We start from the raw sequence: 13,137 nt of genomic DNA, 5'->3' as shown, positions 1-13,137 counted from the left end.
ATCGCGAGAATTCCCTCGCCGCGGGGCCTGGCGGGAGAAGCAGTTTCCCTCTCGGAGCTGAGCTGGGGCGGAGACGGAGAGCTGCCTCCGCTGGGAACTACGAGGGGAGTCACTTCCGGGGACCGTGTTACTAGCCTCCTGCAGCCTCAGGGGGTCGCTGCTGCCCGGCCCGTGCGCCCCGAGCCCCGCTGGGCAACCACCAAGTCCCCGGCTCCGGGCAGCAGTACCCCGGGCCCATCGCACCCCTCCAGACACCCAGCCCCATCCTTCCCCCGTGTCCCCCGACTCCATCCCTCCTTCCCCCCTCCCGCGGGCCGGGCCCCCCCGACTCCATCCCTCCTTCCCCCCCCCCGCGGGCCGGGCCCCCCCGACTCCATCCCTCCTCTCCCCCGCCGCGGGCCGGGTCCCCCAAGCTCCATCCCTCCCTCTGGAGCATTAGTTGGGCACCCCATGCCAGTCCCCACCCCCTTTGCGTACCCTGTAGTGTCACCCCAAATCTCCAGCCACAAATCCTCGCTCCTAGCCAGCCCCAGAGATAAACGGTAGCAGCCCAAGCCCCCCGCTGCCCCCAGTCCTCATTCGTGCCCTGTAGCATCATTGTATTTGGGGCTTAGTGTAACATTGCCATCAAAAGCCCTCTGTCCCCACCTTTTCCCCTATCGACCTGCAGCTCAGGCTTCTAGGTTATTTTTTCTGGTATTTCTGTCAACAATCTGCCTTTAAGTTAAAGCAGTATTACCAATACAGTTTCATAGAAGAAAATGGACAATTGTTTTCTCATTGAAACAGCTGCTGCACGTAACCAATAACTTGGAAACCTTTAAGTGTCCATCATGGATAGATTTGTGATACGAAAACCCAAAGCTCAAGAAAGCCCTAGGAAAAGAGATCCAGGAGAAAAGGTTTACAAGCAAGCCACTATAGAATCTCTGAAGGTAAGAGCGGGGAGGGCAAAGGGAATGGATGGATAAGAGATCAGGCCTATACTGAAAGTACTGTATTGATGTAGTTTATATAACACCTTCGGCCCCAAAGGATCACAGAGCACTTGAGAGAGCACATACAGCACCATTGAAATGCTGCTGCGTTTGAGATGGACAGCAGCCAAGAAGACAACAAACACTCAGCACAACAGCAAGGAGAAAGAAAATGTACTCCAAAAACACTGGAGCAAACGCCTATTACAAAAACTGCTATGGAACATCCAATGTGTATCTAAAGCAAATAGGATGTTGGTATTTAAGCTCATCTAATGCATGTACCCCATAAACTGAGGCAATATCAGATTTGGAGCTTGAAAGGATAATATGTTAGATTCACTCTGCTGAGATATGAACTTACAGTTCTAGTGAGTCCAAGTCATTCATTCTGATGCTTAGATGTAGGGCCCCCAAGAAATAGGCCCCTGAATTTCCTTTCAGGCCATTAACACTGAAGTGGGATCACTTCCCACCCCTTTCTCTAAGGTGAAGATTTCAGCCTAATCGGCATTTCAGAACCCAGTGTACAACAGTCCCGTTCAGTATCCTGTAAAATTGGGCACAATTTAGTTTAGCCCTTTCACTTGAGCATTAGGAATTCTGTAATTAGAAGTGTGTGTGAGTGTGGGTGTGGTAGGAAGAAATATGGCCCACAATTAACTTCATTTGGATGTGAACGCTGCACAGAAGCCAGTTTGCTGGACCTGTGCTCTAGGACCCTAAAAGGGCTGATGATCAGTAACAGTTGTTCTGTAGATGTCTGGTGGCATACAACTTCAGGCTTTATTTTATCAGATCTCCTCGGCTAAGGCATGGTCAATAGTTCAATGAGAATCCTCCAAAGGAAGCCCAGGTTGCTGCAAAAAATGGTATTGGTCATTTAGGTGACACTCCTCTCTCTATTGGGCCAGTGCTTCACCACACCACGAGGGGGCACTGGATTGCTGGAAATACTATTTGTCAAATAAATATGTGGTCAATGAAGATTTTATGGCAAATGTTAGCAAGGTGTGGTGTTACTCATGTTGTTCTGGCCAAAATTCTATCTTGCATATTTACAGTCAGCCCACGTCCAGGTTTACCTGTGGCCTCAATTTTAGAAGTGATTTATTTCCTCACCTGAAAACAGTCACGTAAAGTTGACACAGAATAGCTGCTGCATTCCTCCCCACATATGGCTGCCGTTCAGTAGTGTGTGCTCTGTCAGTAAACAGTACAATGGATAGGCTCGCTCCATCAGACTGAAAGGCATTCTATAGACAATGGTCAGATATTTGGTGACATGAGTACAAGATTCTGCACCGTATAAGCTTTCTAAAGAAAGATTTAGAATTTGTTTAGAATAGTTTATGATGAATCACAAAAACAAAACAAAAAACCACGAACATAAGGTCAAACTTTCAGCCAGTCTCAGATGTCCTGTAAATCTGTACATATAGATTTTGCAGCCCGTACAGAGTAACTATGTATCTATCCATGTGCATATGCATTTCTATGCTCATAATTTTGCAGGTGCTAAGAAAGTATAGCTGAAACTTGGACTCATAATTAGTTGGAGAATACATAGGTACTGAGTACAGTTACTATTTGAGGTCATTCTAAACCTAGGAGAAGTCATAATGCTATAAGTAGCAACACTAATGCTGGAATCATCATCCAAGAGTGCCATTAATCAAGTGCATGATTGTATTTATAAATGTTGTATTTAACGAACATAAAATGTGCATAAACTATTCAAATAGGCAGCAAGAATGAATTGTGAGACCCATTTAGCATATAGGTGGATTCAAGACTACCTTCCCTGCATGAGATTAAAGCATTTGACAAAGATTCTCTGAGACGTGTATTTTTCCTGAATCTCCACACTGAGCTGGCTTTAAGATTTGCAGAACTCCATGCTTGAGAGGGAGAGGAAAGGGGACAGGCCAATTGGCCATTCATAATAATTTATTATTTATATTACCATAGCACTTTTCCTTCCCTTTTTGATCTTGCTGGAAGTGGGAATTGGGTGGTGAGTGTTCTCCCATTCGGGTCCTAATTGCAGAAGTTTAAAAAAAAAATTAGGCATAACTTGCATTTCAACAGTGAGTGAAGTGATTCCTGCATATCCATTAGTCAGTCTGTATCTGAGCATTTCTAACATGCCCATCACTGTAGCATCTGGGCATGATATAGATACACCTCTACCCCGATATAACGCTGTCCTTGGGAGCCAAAAAATCGTACTGCTTTATAGGTGAAACCGCGTTATATCGAACTTGCTTTGATCCACCAGAGTGTGCAGCCCTACCCCCCCCCCCCCCCCCGGAGCACTGCTTTACCACGTTATATTCGAAATTGTGTTATATCGGGTTGTGTTATATCGGGATAGAGGTGTAATTGAAAAGGACAATCTGTGGGAAGAGGTGCATGCTTTTCATCCCTTCTTACACTGCTTTCTTGAGTGGCAGTTTTTTCATTGTTTCCCCCCTGCAGGTTATTTTGCAGCCAAGAGATTCATATTATTAATTATGATAGCACTTGTGTCCCCAGTCTTGGATCAAGGCCTTATTGTGCTAGGTGCTTACAAACAGAACAGAAAATGTTGCCAAAGAGCTACAATCTAAATATAAGACAGAGGAGGATACAAACAGCATACCAGCTATGTAACCGTTGCTGAATAATTGTAAAAGGGCTTGCACTACATCTTACGTGTAACAAGACGCAGGCTTCTTGTAATCCGTTGTTTGGAAGTGTCACAGCAAGATGCTTGGTGTGAAAGGCGCTATGGAAATGCCAAATACATTAATGACTGGCTTCTTTCAGTTCCTCTGTGGTGCTCCCTAGCTCCTTCTCTCCCTCTGCTGACACTACCTGCTTTAAGATTTGGAAAGTTGAAAGCAGAAGGGCAGATTCAGGCTCTGCCTGGTACTAAATTGCTACTAACGATATTATAATTAGCTGCTTCCCCCAGCCACTCCCTCTCATCTGCTTTTTATTAAGCCATTTATACAGTGGGCTTTCCAAAATCTGAACACTTGCATAATTGTCTTTTTCTAAGAGACATTTGCAGCTAAGTGCCCTGTGTTTGGCAGAATAAGATTAAGAATCTCACTTTGCCTTCTGGATATTTATATTTCTGTCCTGATTTACAACAGGGAGCTGCTCTCAAGCAGTTACCTATCATTTTGGGCCATCACATATTCTGTGCTCTGGTTCATGTCATGATCAATAATTCATGTGTCGATAACAGCCCCATTAGCTGAGATGAAGGCCAACATCTTTATTCGCAATAAGAATATTCTACTGTCCTAAAGACTTTTCTCTTTCCCAGAGAGTGGTGGTTGTAGAAGACATAAAAAGATGGAAATCTGTCCTGGAGCTTCCTGGCCAGTCTAAAGAGAATTTGATCGAAGCTTTGGAGGAATTAAAGAAGAAAATACCTTCTAAGGATGTGTTACTTTCAACAAAAATAGGTGCACTTTGTATCTAATTTAGAGTGTGAAAATGAGGTCAATTTGTGTCCTTTGCTTGTTGGATTTTTCCATACACAAGGGAATTGTTGACAATATTTTTCAGTAATGGTCCTAAGCACTTTACCTTATTGTTGAATAAAATCCTGGTGGTAGGTAGCTACATAGTCTGCAAAATTCTTAGTACAGCGAAGAAAGAGTTTTCCTTGAATTATTCACAATTATTTGGATGTTTCCTGCTTATAATCAAGGGCTGGGTCACTCCCTTCCACGGTAAAATATGTAGGAGAAGGACCGAGGGTGAGGAAATCTCTACAAAGTTCCTCCTTGATTGGTCATGGGTGGTTACTCTCTTGTGGAATGAGATGTGAGACCCATTTGCAAACCCAGAGAAGTCCTCAGGATCTGCTGTAGGCCCAAGCCATCAGCATAGAGGCCCTGCTCCTTAGTTACAGCTACCTTTCTTCCCCAAAGAATCCCCAGTGTGGAGGGGGCTACATGCTTATAACACTGCCACAACTTGATTAATTTTCACAGGCCTGGGGGACAGGGTATGATGTGAGACCACCAGTTCCCGGCTCTCTCTTTGTGCAGAATCTGATTTTGCAGGGATCACCCCAAGTTGTACTGGAGGGGGAGAGTAGCAGTGCCAGGGCTGATCCCCCACCCCACCCCCCTTCTGTGCAAAAGCAGTAGGATCCTCATGTAGAGGGCCCTCTCTGTGTATGGAACAGGAGGAATGATCTGCCCCTTCTGGTCTGAATTTTGTAATTTAATTTGCCATTTTTAGCACATTCAGCCTTCCTATATCACAGAGGTTCTCAAACTGGGGGTTGGGCCTCTCATGGGGTCGTGAGGTTATTACATGGGAGGTCACGAGCTGTCAGCCTCCGCCCCAAACCCTGCTTTTCTGCCAGCATTTATAATGGGGTTAAATATATAAAAATGTGTTTTTACTTTATAAGTACTCAGAGGTATGCTATGTGAAAGGGTCACCAGTACAAAAGTTTGAGAACCACTGCAGGTCTGCACCAGTGACAGATGAAGCAGTTGTGCTGTATGAAACCCAAGAAGTAACAGTGTCACCTTCTGGCCAATAGTGTTATCACTTAGAAATTAATATCAAGCAGAAGAAGAGGAACTGTGCCTTCTGCTTTGTGTTACATCAGTGGTTTTCAACCTGTGGAATTTTTTATTGGAATTGAATATTTTTAGGGATCTACAAATGAAAAAAGGTTGAAAACCACTATGTAAGTAGTATATCCCCTTTCAAAGGGCACATTTCCTTGATGGTGCAGTAGCATTCTGTGCATTTCCGTGGGCGTGAGAAACATCACTGATGGTTATTGGAAAACAGTAGGAAATCATTATTTCCTCACTCATATGTAAAAACATTGCAAATATCACCAACATCCGCTTCCCTAAAGAATTTTTTAGCAAATATTTTTATTCTGTGTGAGCCAGTCCTGAAGACTTTACACTAGATTTCCCATCTGTCTAAGTACTCGTGTAGCCCTGTCTTGTCTGAGCACCTCACTACACACTTCTGGGATCGAGGGAAATGCTACTCCCATTTTACAGCTGGATAACCGAGCACCTAGGAAGTTACTCAGGCAAAACCACCATTAAATCAGTGAATAAGGACTCTGCAAGCATTGGCCCCAGTGTTTTCATATTTGCATTTGTGTCAAGTGCTTAGTTTTCTGCTGAAGCTGACTGAGCCCTGGTCTACACTGGCGGGGTGAAGAGATCAATCTAAGTTACAAAACTTCAGCTATGTGACTAACGTAACTGAAGTCTTGTACTTGGATCGACTTAGCGTGGTGTCTTAACCGCAGCGAGTCGACTGCTGCCTCTCGCGGCGCTGGAGTACAGGAGTTGCCGGGAGAATGCTCGGGGGTCAATTTATCACACCTAGACTAGACACAATAAATCGATCCCTGCTGGATCGTGGGTAGTGAAGACATACTCTGACTTACAATGCTTTGTGGCTGTTTTGTCACTAATGTGTACTGACAGGTCTGGATTACACTTACCTACCCACCAAAGTTGAACGAACTCCGTTGCTGTTTCTATTTGGCAGGTCATGCAGTGAATAAGATGCGCAAACATTCAGACCATGATGTGGCCAATCTCGCAAAAGACGTTTACACTGAGTGGCGAACTTTCATCAAAGATTATTCAAACAAACCATCAATAGAAGTCAGGAGCGATCCCAAAACAGAGACTCTCAGGAAGAACGCACGGAAGCTACTTTGCGATGCTCTGGAACTAGAGGTAATATTCTTGATACTTTTATTGTTTTTAGCTTAAAAGGAGAGTATATAGGTAGCTGCTGTATCAAGAGATCTGTTATTGGGTTTTTTTCAAAAGGAGTTAGTTTTCCTTTGCCCAGATTACTCTGGCTTTTGAAAACAAAGGTGAAAATGACTCTGATGCTGCTCTCATTTACACAGTCCGCAAACAGGACACCTGTGTGTCTGTTATGCTTAGATCGTATAGGGGAAGGAGGACGTTAATACAGAAATCTCTACATCCTACTATTTATTAGCTATAAAACCTACACAAAGACTTCTTGGTTGTTTTGTGTTTCAGGGAAATTGTATTTCAGTAATTAAGTATTTGTAAATTAAAACATTGCAAAAATGTACAGATGGGGTCAATAGTATATAAAGTGGTGGTAAAGACTAGATCCCTGTGGTATCTTTAAGTGAATGAACAAGATGTGCTGCAAGGCTTAATGCTTAGTTTGCCTGGTGTATTAAACTCCATAATAATTATCCTTTTCATTTATTCATTAATTATCCTTTAAATAGAAAGTCAAGTCAATCAGGAGTTACAAAGCCAAGTTAAAGATAATGTGTTCTTTACTTTTATCTGGCCTTAGGAAAAGTGAACACTCTGGCCAGTTAAGAAGTGAATGGTATGTTCTGAAGGGAGTTCTCACCTGTCCCTTTCAAATAGGGGTATGATAGGTTAAAGTGGGGATGCCTCAAGATGACTGGATGATTCAAGGGGCTGATAAAAAAGAAAGGCTCCATAATACATTAGGTGGCTTGTTCAAATCCTGCCCTTTGGATCTGTGTCAGTTTCTAGCACAGAGGCCTGGTGGTATGAACAGACAGGGTTTGCAGTGGCACAAGGTACCTGCAGTCTACCCTCTGCCAAGGCAATTCATGCTGCTTCAAAAATAGGCAGTGCTGGGTAGAGACACCAGTGGCAGGGCAGAGATTAAAACTTCCCTCTCCAAACAGGACACATGAAAGGATGTTAAGGAAAACATTGCCTGCTCCCCCATAGGCATGAATCTCCCCGGAATGCTGCTGCCATCAGAGAGGTGTAGTTTGCTTCAGCGTGGGCCAGCTGGCTGTATAGACAGTCACAGGAAAAGCAGGGAGTCCAAGAATTGGGAGTACAAGGACAATGGAGAGGGGAATCTGCAGGTGGGGGCAGGGTACAAGGACTAAGTGGGTCAGAAGGGGATATGCAACTGGGAGATGGGTAGCAGGAGGGGATAAAATGGGGCAAGGACTTGGGGGTTGACTAATACTCTAATAATAACACACTAATATTTTGGAATCTCCCATCTGTGAAAGTGTGGGAGATTCCCCATCACTAAAGGCAAAAGTGAAATTAAAAGTGTGGTGAGCAATTGAGGTTTCATTTCTTCCTTTATTGTTTATTTCTTACATTTCTAAGCTGTGCCAAATTACAGATCTTGGCACATAGCTTCATAATTAACATTTAGCAAATCCCTTTCTGCATTCTTAATTATACCTCCTTCCACACACAGCCTGCATTTCCCTTTATAGCACCAGGCAAAGCTCCCAAGTATTTGGAGTGTCTTAGAATTGCTTTTAGGATTGAGCTGAAAATAGTATCCAAGATGCCTTGTATTAGAAAGATCAAATGTGAGATTTATGGAGACAGTGTAGTGTAGTTTGTAATTGCAGTTGAACTTGATACCCAAAGCTGGTTGCAGATTAGTGTCCTGTTGTGAGGGCAAAGCATTGCCTCCCAGCTGGAGATGCGAATGAGTGCCCTGTGACTGACCAAGTTGCCTTGTTCCTTAATTGCTTGGGTGGAATTAAATTGCTCTTCCTGTTTCACATGTGATGGGAAGTAGGTTTCCTTGAATTTGAGCTGATTAATGAAGAAACTCTGAAAACCACCGAACTCCAATTTCAATCAGTTGGTCTCCTTATTAAACGTAAGGGTCTAATTTTACACTTTGCTGTTTTCAGATTGATCACCCACTGGCTGAAAATATTGAGCGAGAAGCTTTTCATCTCTCTTCCCGTCTCATTAATGCACCATATCGCAGGACAGTGCGAGCCTTAGTCTTCACATTAAAGCACAAACCTGAAACCCGCGCACAAGTCAAAACTGGTGCACTCCCAGTCAGTGTGCTTGTACAAAACCATAGGAAGTGACTCAGAGTGCCTGGTGCTGAACATGGGATTCGCGTGTCTATGCCACATATTGGGATTGAGAAGCCCTTGTGTTTTAAGAGTGCAGGAGCACTGGTCATGTTAATCAGTCTGCCATTGTAAGGACAGGATATATCAGGAAGGTATCTGGGGCAAATTCTGTAGAGATGTAAGCGGTGGTGTAAATTAATCATCTGTGAGTCAGTGGACATTTGAGGGAACAGAATGGGTGGGGTTGTAGCAGGAAAAGCACATAGGCCTCCCCTACTTTGCTTTATGCCTTCTTAGTTAGTTAGTTACTTACTTGATTACTTTTCCTGCTACAAACCATTCTTCTGGTCCCACAGCATGTAAGTTACATCAGCTGTTCAGTGTGTAAGTTGTGTCAACTTGCACTGGCAGAACCACACATCACTTGCACCACTATTTATGTCACATCTGAGGGCAAGTCTACACTACAGCAGTACATCAGTGCAGCTGCACCGATGCAGCTTTGCTACTGTAGCACATCTGGGAGAGCCCTCTCCCCTCGGCGTAATTACTCCACCTTCACGAAAGGCAGAAGCTATGTTGGCAGGAGAGCATCTCCCATCGACGTAGCACCGATGTGGACAATGCTTAGGTCGCTGTAACTTGCGTCGCTTGGGCGTGTGTGTGTGTGTCTTTTTCACATCCCTGAGTGATGTAAGTTACATCAGCTTAAGCGGTAGTGTAGACCAGCCCTCAGCATGACTCCTTGTCTCTGCCAGGAGCATAGTGGAACTATCCGAAAGGAACAGTGATGTTCAGTGCCAGTCAGAAGGGGTGAGAGTTCTACAATGAGAAGTGAAGGTGGTGACTCACTGACAGCTCTAGTTAACTCAAGTTCAGTCATGTTCCCTGCAGTAATACCCAGGTACTCCAGAGCTAACACTTAGAAAAGTGAGGGGGCTTCTCTTCATTGTATTCCAGAGTAGGGAACTCAGACCACAGTCTGTGTTGGCTGGCCAGCTTTACCCCACTGCATCCCAAAACCTCTTTTATCTCAGCATTGTGGATGTCTTCCCTAGGCCTTCAGGTAAACGAGGCGGCTTTGCTATATTACTAATTACTAATATTTGCTGTATTACACCTCTTTGCTGTGTGTTCTACTGAGCATCTCACCTTAAACATCCACACCTCATTCCTGATTTATTTAAGTGTGGTACTTGTTTTTTGTGTGTGCTTATTTGAGGAAAGCTTATAATGAAATCTCTAAGTATAATTCAATGGGAGCATAAATTGATCTTTCATAAAGGCTCTTACCCCCACAATGGAATAAATATTAATACATTAGAGCGATTATGTGAACAACTTTTCAAGCAATAAACAGATTATTTTTAACCAGCACGTGTTTCCCGGTATTAATTAGCGGCAGCTTTGGCTTTTCTCCGATTGCCTTAGTGCCACGAGTCACGTTGTTCTTGATACACATACTGTTCCTGAGGCTGTGGCAGACACAGGCTCTCTCTGCTGTGCGGTGTGTTCTGACTATGTGCAGGCTGGTCACAGAACATAATCAGTGAGATGAAACTATAAGAGTAGAGATGGCCAAGTACTGGGATAAGTGAAACTTGTGTATTGTTGGCCCTGGAAATGTGATGGGGCAAGGAGTCCAACATGTCGTCATCATGTCAAGTTGCTTCAGGAAGTACTTCCCCTAATCACTGCCGGTCAGCACTTGTCTGTCTCACAAAGTGCTACTAGGTCAAGATGGTTGGTGCATGTGGAGCAACTGTATGTTAGGTGTTCACAACAGTCCACATTCAGATCTCCTCCAAGATAATGAGAGAGAAATGATTATCCACCCGTTGTATCTGCCAGCCCCCTTTTTTCTCCACGCATATTGAAAGCTGAAGCAGCACTCCACTCCGAAGTTCGTGGAGTCCGTGACTTTGCCCAGCACTGCATTCTCCAGACATCTTACACTACTCAATTCTTTTTATTAATTTCAAAGCAATGACTCCCTAATTTAGAATAGTGTAATACAGACATTCATTTCAAATTAGGGATGGTGGGCTGGAAACATGACTGAGTCAGATGTTGGAGATGGCTATCTGCAATGCAATGAGTAACAATTCGTTCTAGAGCATTGCGGGTAGGTGTATGACTGATCGTTAGGGGAGTAATAGCTGAGTGAAGACCTAACCCTTGGGGTTTGGCTACACTTGCAGCTGTACAGCGCTGGGAGTTAAGGATGTCTTCGTACAGCTGTGTAGGGAAAGTGCTGCAGTGTGGCCACATTTGCAGCATTTGCAGCGCTGTTGGGAGTGGTGCATTGTGGGCAGCTATTCCGGCGTTCAAGTGGCTGCAACGTGCTTTTCAAAAGAGCGGGGTGGGGTGGATGTGACAGGGAGCGTGGAGGAGACAGAGAGAATGGATTTTTGGAGCTGACACTGTGTCAGCTCCCTGCCTTGCAAGTTCCGACCCCATCCCCCACCCCTCTCTCATTCACTAAATGCAAATAGCCGCCTTTTTTTCCTCACAGACCAGATAAGCAGCTGCTCCGAAATGGACACACACACACCCCCGCCCGCCTGCCATGCTGCTTCTCGCCTCAAGCAAACACTAGCTGTGGACATTCCAAAGGGATTCCCCTGCCTGCCTCTGCTCATTCACAGCAAACAGGAGCTGTGTTTGTTTTTTAGATAAGCAGCTCCAGGAGCCCAGAGTTCACAACAAAACAAAGAGTGTTATCTTTACTTAAAAGCATTATGGGAAGGTTCCAGAGGTCAGTTACAGTGTAGTAAGATGAATCACTGTTTACACTGGCACCGCAGCGCTGTTCTCTTTATTCCTCTCGTCGAGGTGGAGTACATGCAGCGCTGTAGCCAGGGAGATACAGCGCTGTATGTGCCTTGCCAGTGTGGACGCGGAGTAAGTTACAGTGCTGTAAAGCCACCACCAGCGCTGTAACTCTCAAGTGTAGCCAAGCCCTTAGTCTGCTTGTTGCTACCCACAGTGTCTAAACCACAATCCACTTCTCACAAGTAACTGGACCCAGTTGACACAAGTTAAATACTCAAAACCATACTGACACAACAGCATGTCAACAATATGCTGGACTGGCATGAAGGCAATTCAAGATCAACAGGCTCTGCATTAGTCCTTAGGTTTTATTCCAGAAAGGCCGTGTCCTGGTTTCCTGCTCCATTTTTGATTCAGGTCAGTTTTACTCTCTCTGTTGGATGTGTGCATGCAACTTGAAATCACAAACGTTTGGAACTTCCAACCATGGAGAGAGCATTTTCCCACACAACTGTGTTGATACTCTACTTGGGCTCCAGGCCTTGGCCCAACCTGGCCAAGTTGTGTTGAACTGTATGGTGGTTTTGCAAGGTGAGCAAAGATCTAATAGAATTTGCAGGGAGGCCCCAAACTCTTCTTTGCTGAGGCAGTGAAAGTGAAAGAGACTCGAGACAGAACTGTCTCTAGGGTGCCTAAGCTGTGTTTTTTTTCTTTAAAGATTATTTTAGGCAATACAAAGTGCAGTTCTACCCAGAGAACTGCCTGTGTACAAATGGCCCCTTTGCTGCCAGAAGACTTGCACCCCGAGTATACTCAGAATCAGCTCCACTTCTGTTTTTTCTTAAAGTTACCCACTTAAGGGAAAGTGAGCTGTTTTCTTGTTGAAAACCAGTGGCTCTTAATCTTTCCAGACTACTGTACTCCTTTTAAGAATCTGACTTTGTCTTGTGTACCCACAAGTTTCACCTCATTTAAAAACTTACAAAATCAGACATAAAAATACAAAAGTGTCACAGCATGCTATTACTGAAAAATTGCTGACTTTCTCCTTTTTACCATTATAATTATAAAACAATTTGAATATAAATATTGTACTTACAGTTCAGTGTATAGTATATAGAGCAGTATAAACAAATTCTAGTTTGTACTGACTTTGCTAGTGCTTTTTAAGTAGCCTGTTGTAAAACTAGGCACGTATCTCAATGAGTTGATATACCCCCGGGTGGATCTCTAACTTGGCTTATAGCACCTTTATGCACTGTGGTGTTAGGTAGGAGAGGGGAAAATTACCCAGCTTGGCTAGAGTGACTTTCCAGGGCTGCAGTTAGAAAAAAATTATTTTTATCTGTAAATTGAGCACATTTGACAATATACGTGGAGCCCCATTAATGGCCTTTTATAACGTCGCTTTTCAGAGTAGAACCAGACTTTTAAGTTCAAGTGCAACACATGCATCAAACATGCAGCTGGTGGGTCAGATTCAACCCACCTGATGTGTTCATGTGG

At 44.1% G+C, this 13,137-nt stretch overlaps 1 protein-coding gene across 2 annotated transcripts; it reads left to right on the top strand.

Annotated features, from left to right (window-relative positions):
• Positions 1-24: 24 nt before the first annotated feature.
• Positions 25-10,231, top strand: TCEANC2 (transcription elongation factor A N-terminal and central domain containing 2). Of its 2 annotated transcripts, none has more exons than XM_030571446.1 (5): positions 25-104; positions 790-935; positions 4,297-4,438; positions 6,519-6,712; positions 8,680-10,231. In XM_030571446.1, exons 2-5 carry the CDS (start codon positions 834-836, stop codon positions 8,866-8,868), a joined length of 627 nt encoding a protein of 208 aa, XP_030427306.1. In that variant the 5' UTR covers positions 25-104; positions 790-833; the 3' UTR covers positions 8,869-10,231. The 2 variants fall into 2 exon arrangements, with proteins under 2 accessions (XP_030427306.1, XP_030427305.1); XM_030571445.1 differs by lacking the exon at positions 25-104 and adding an exon at positions 336-683.
• Positions 10,232-13,137: the final 2,906 nt, after the last annotated feature.

The sequence above is a fragment of the Gopherus evgoodei genome, chromosome 8 (assembly GCF_007399415.2).
Source record: "Gopherus evgoodei ecotype Sinaloan lineage chromosome 8, rGopEvg1_v1.p, whole genome shotgun sequence".
Taxonomy (NCBI): domain Eukaryota; kingdom Metazoa; phylum Chordata; order Testudines; family Testudinidae; genus Gopherus; species Gopherus evgoodei.
The sequence above is the reverse complement of the archived record's forward strand: the minus strand, read 5'-3'. Positions and strand labels throughout refer to the sequence as shown.

What these genes read in the sequence shown, in the direction of transcription:
- TCEANC2 (XM_030571446.1), top strand. Translation starts at nt 834, where the DNA reads ATGGATAGATTTGTGATACGAAAACCCAAAGCTCAAGAAAGCCCTAGG. An exon ending in CCACTATAGAATCTCTGAAG is followed by an intron (nt 936 to 4,296) that starts GTAAGAGCGGGG and finishes TCTCTTTCCCAG; the next exon opens with AGAGTGGTGGTTGTAGAAGA. An exon ending in GCGATGCTCTGGAACTAGAG is followed by an intron (nt 6,713 to 8,679) that starts GTAATATTCTTG and finishes TGCTGTTTTCAG; the next exon opens with ATTGATCACCCACTGGCTGA.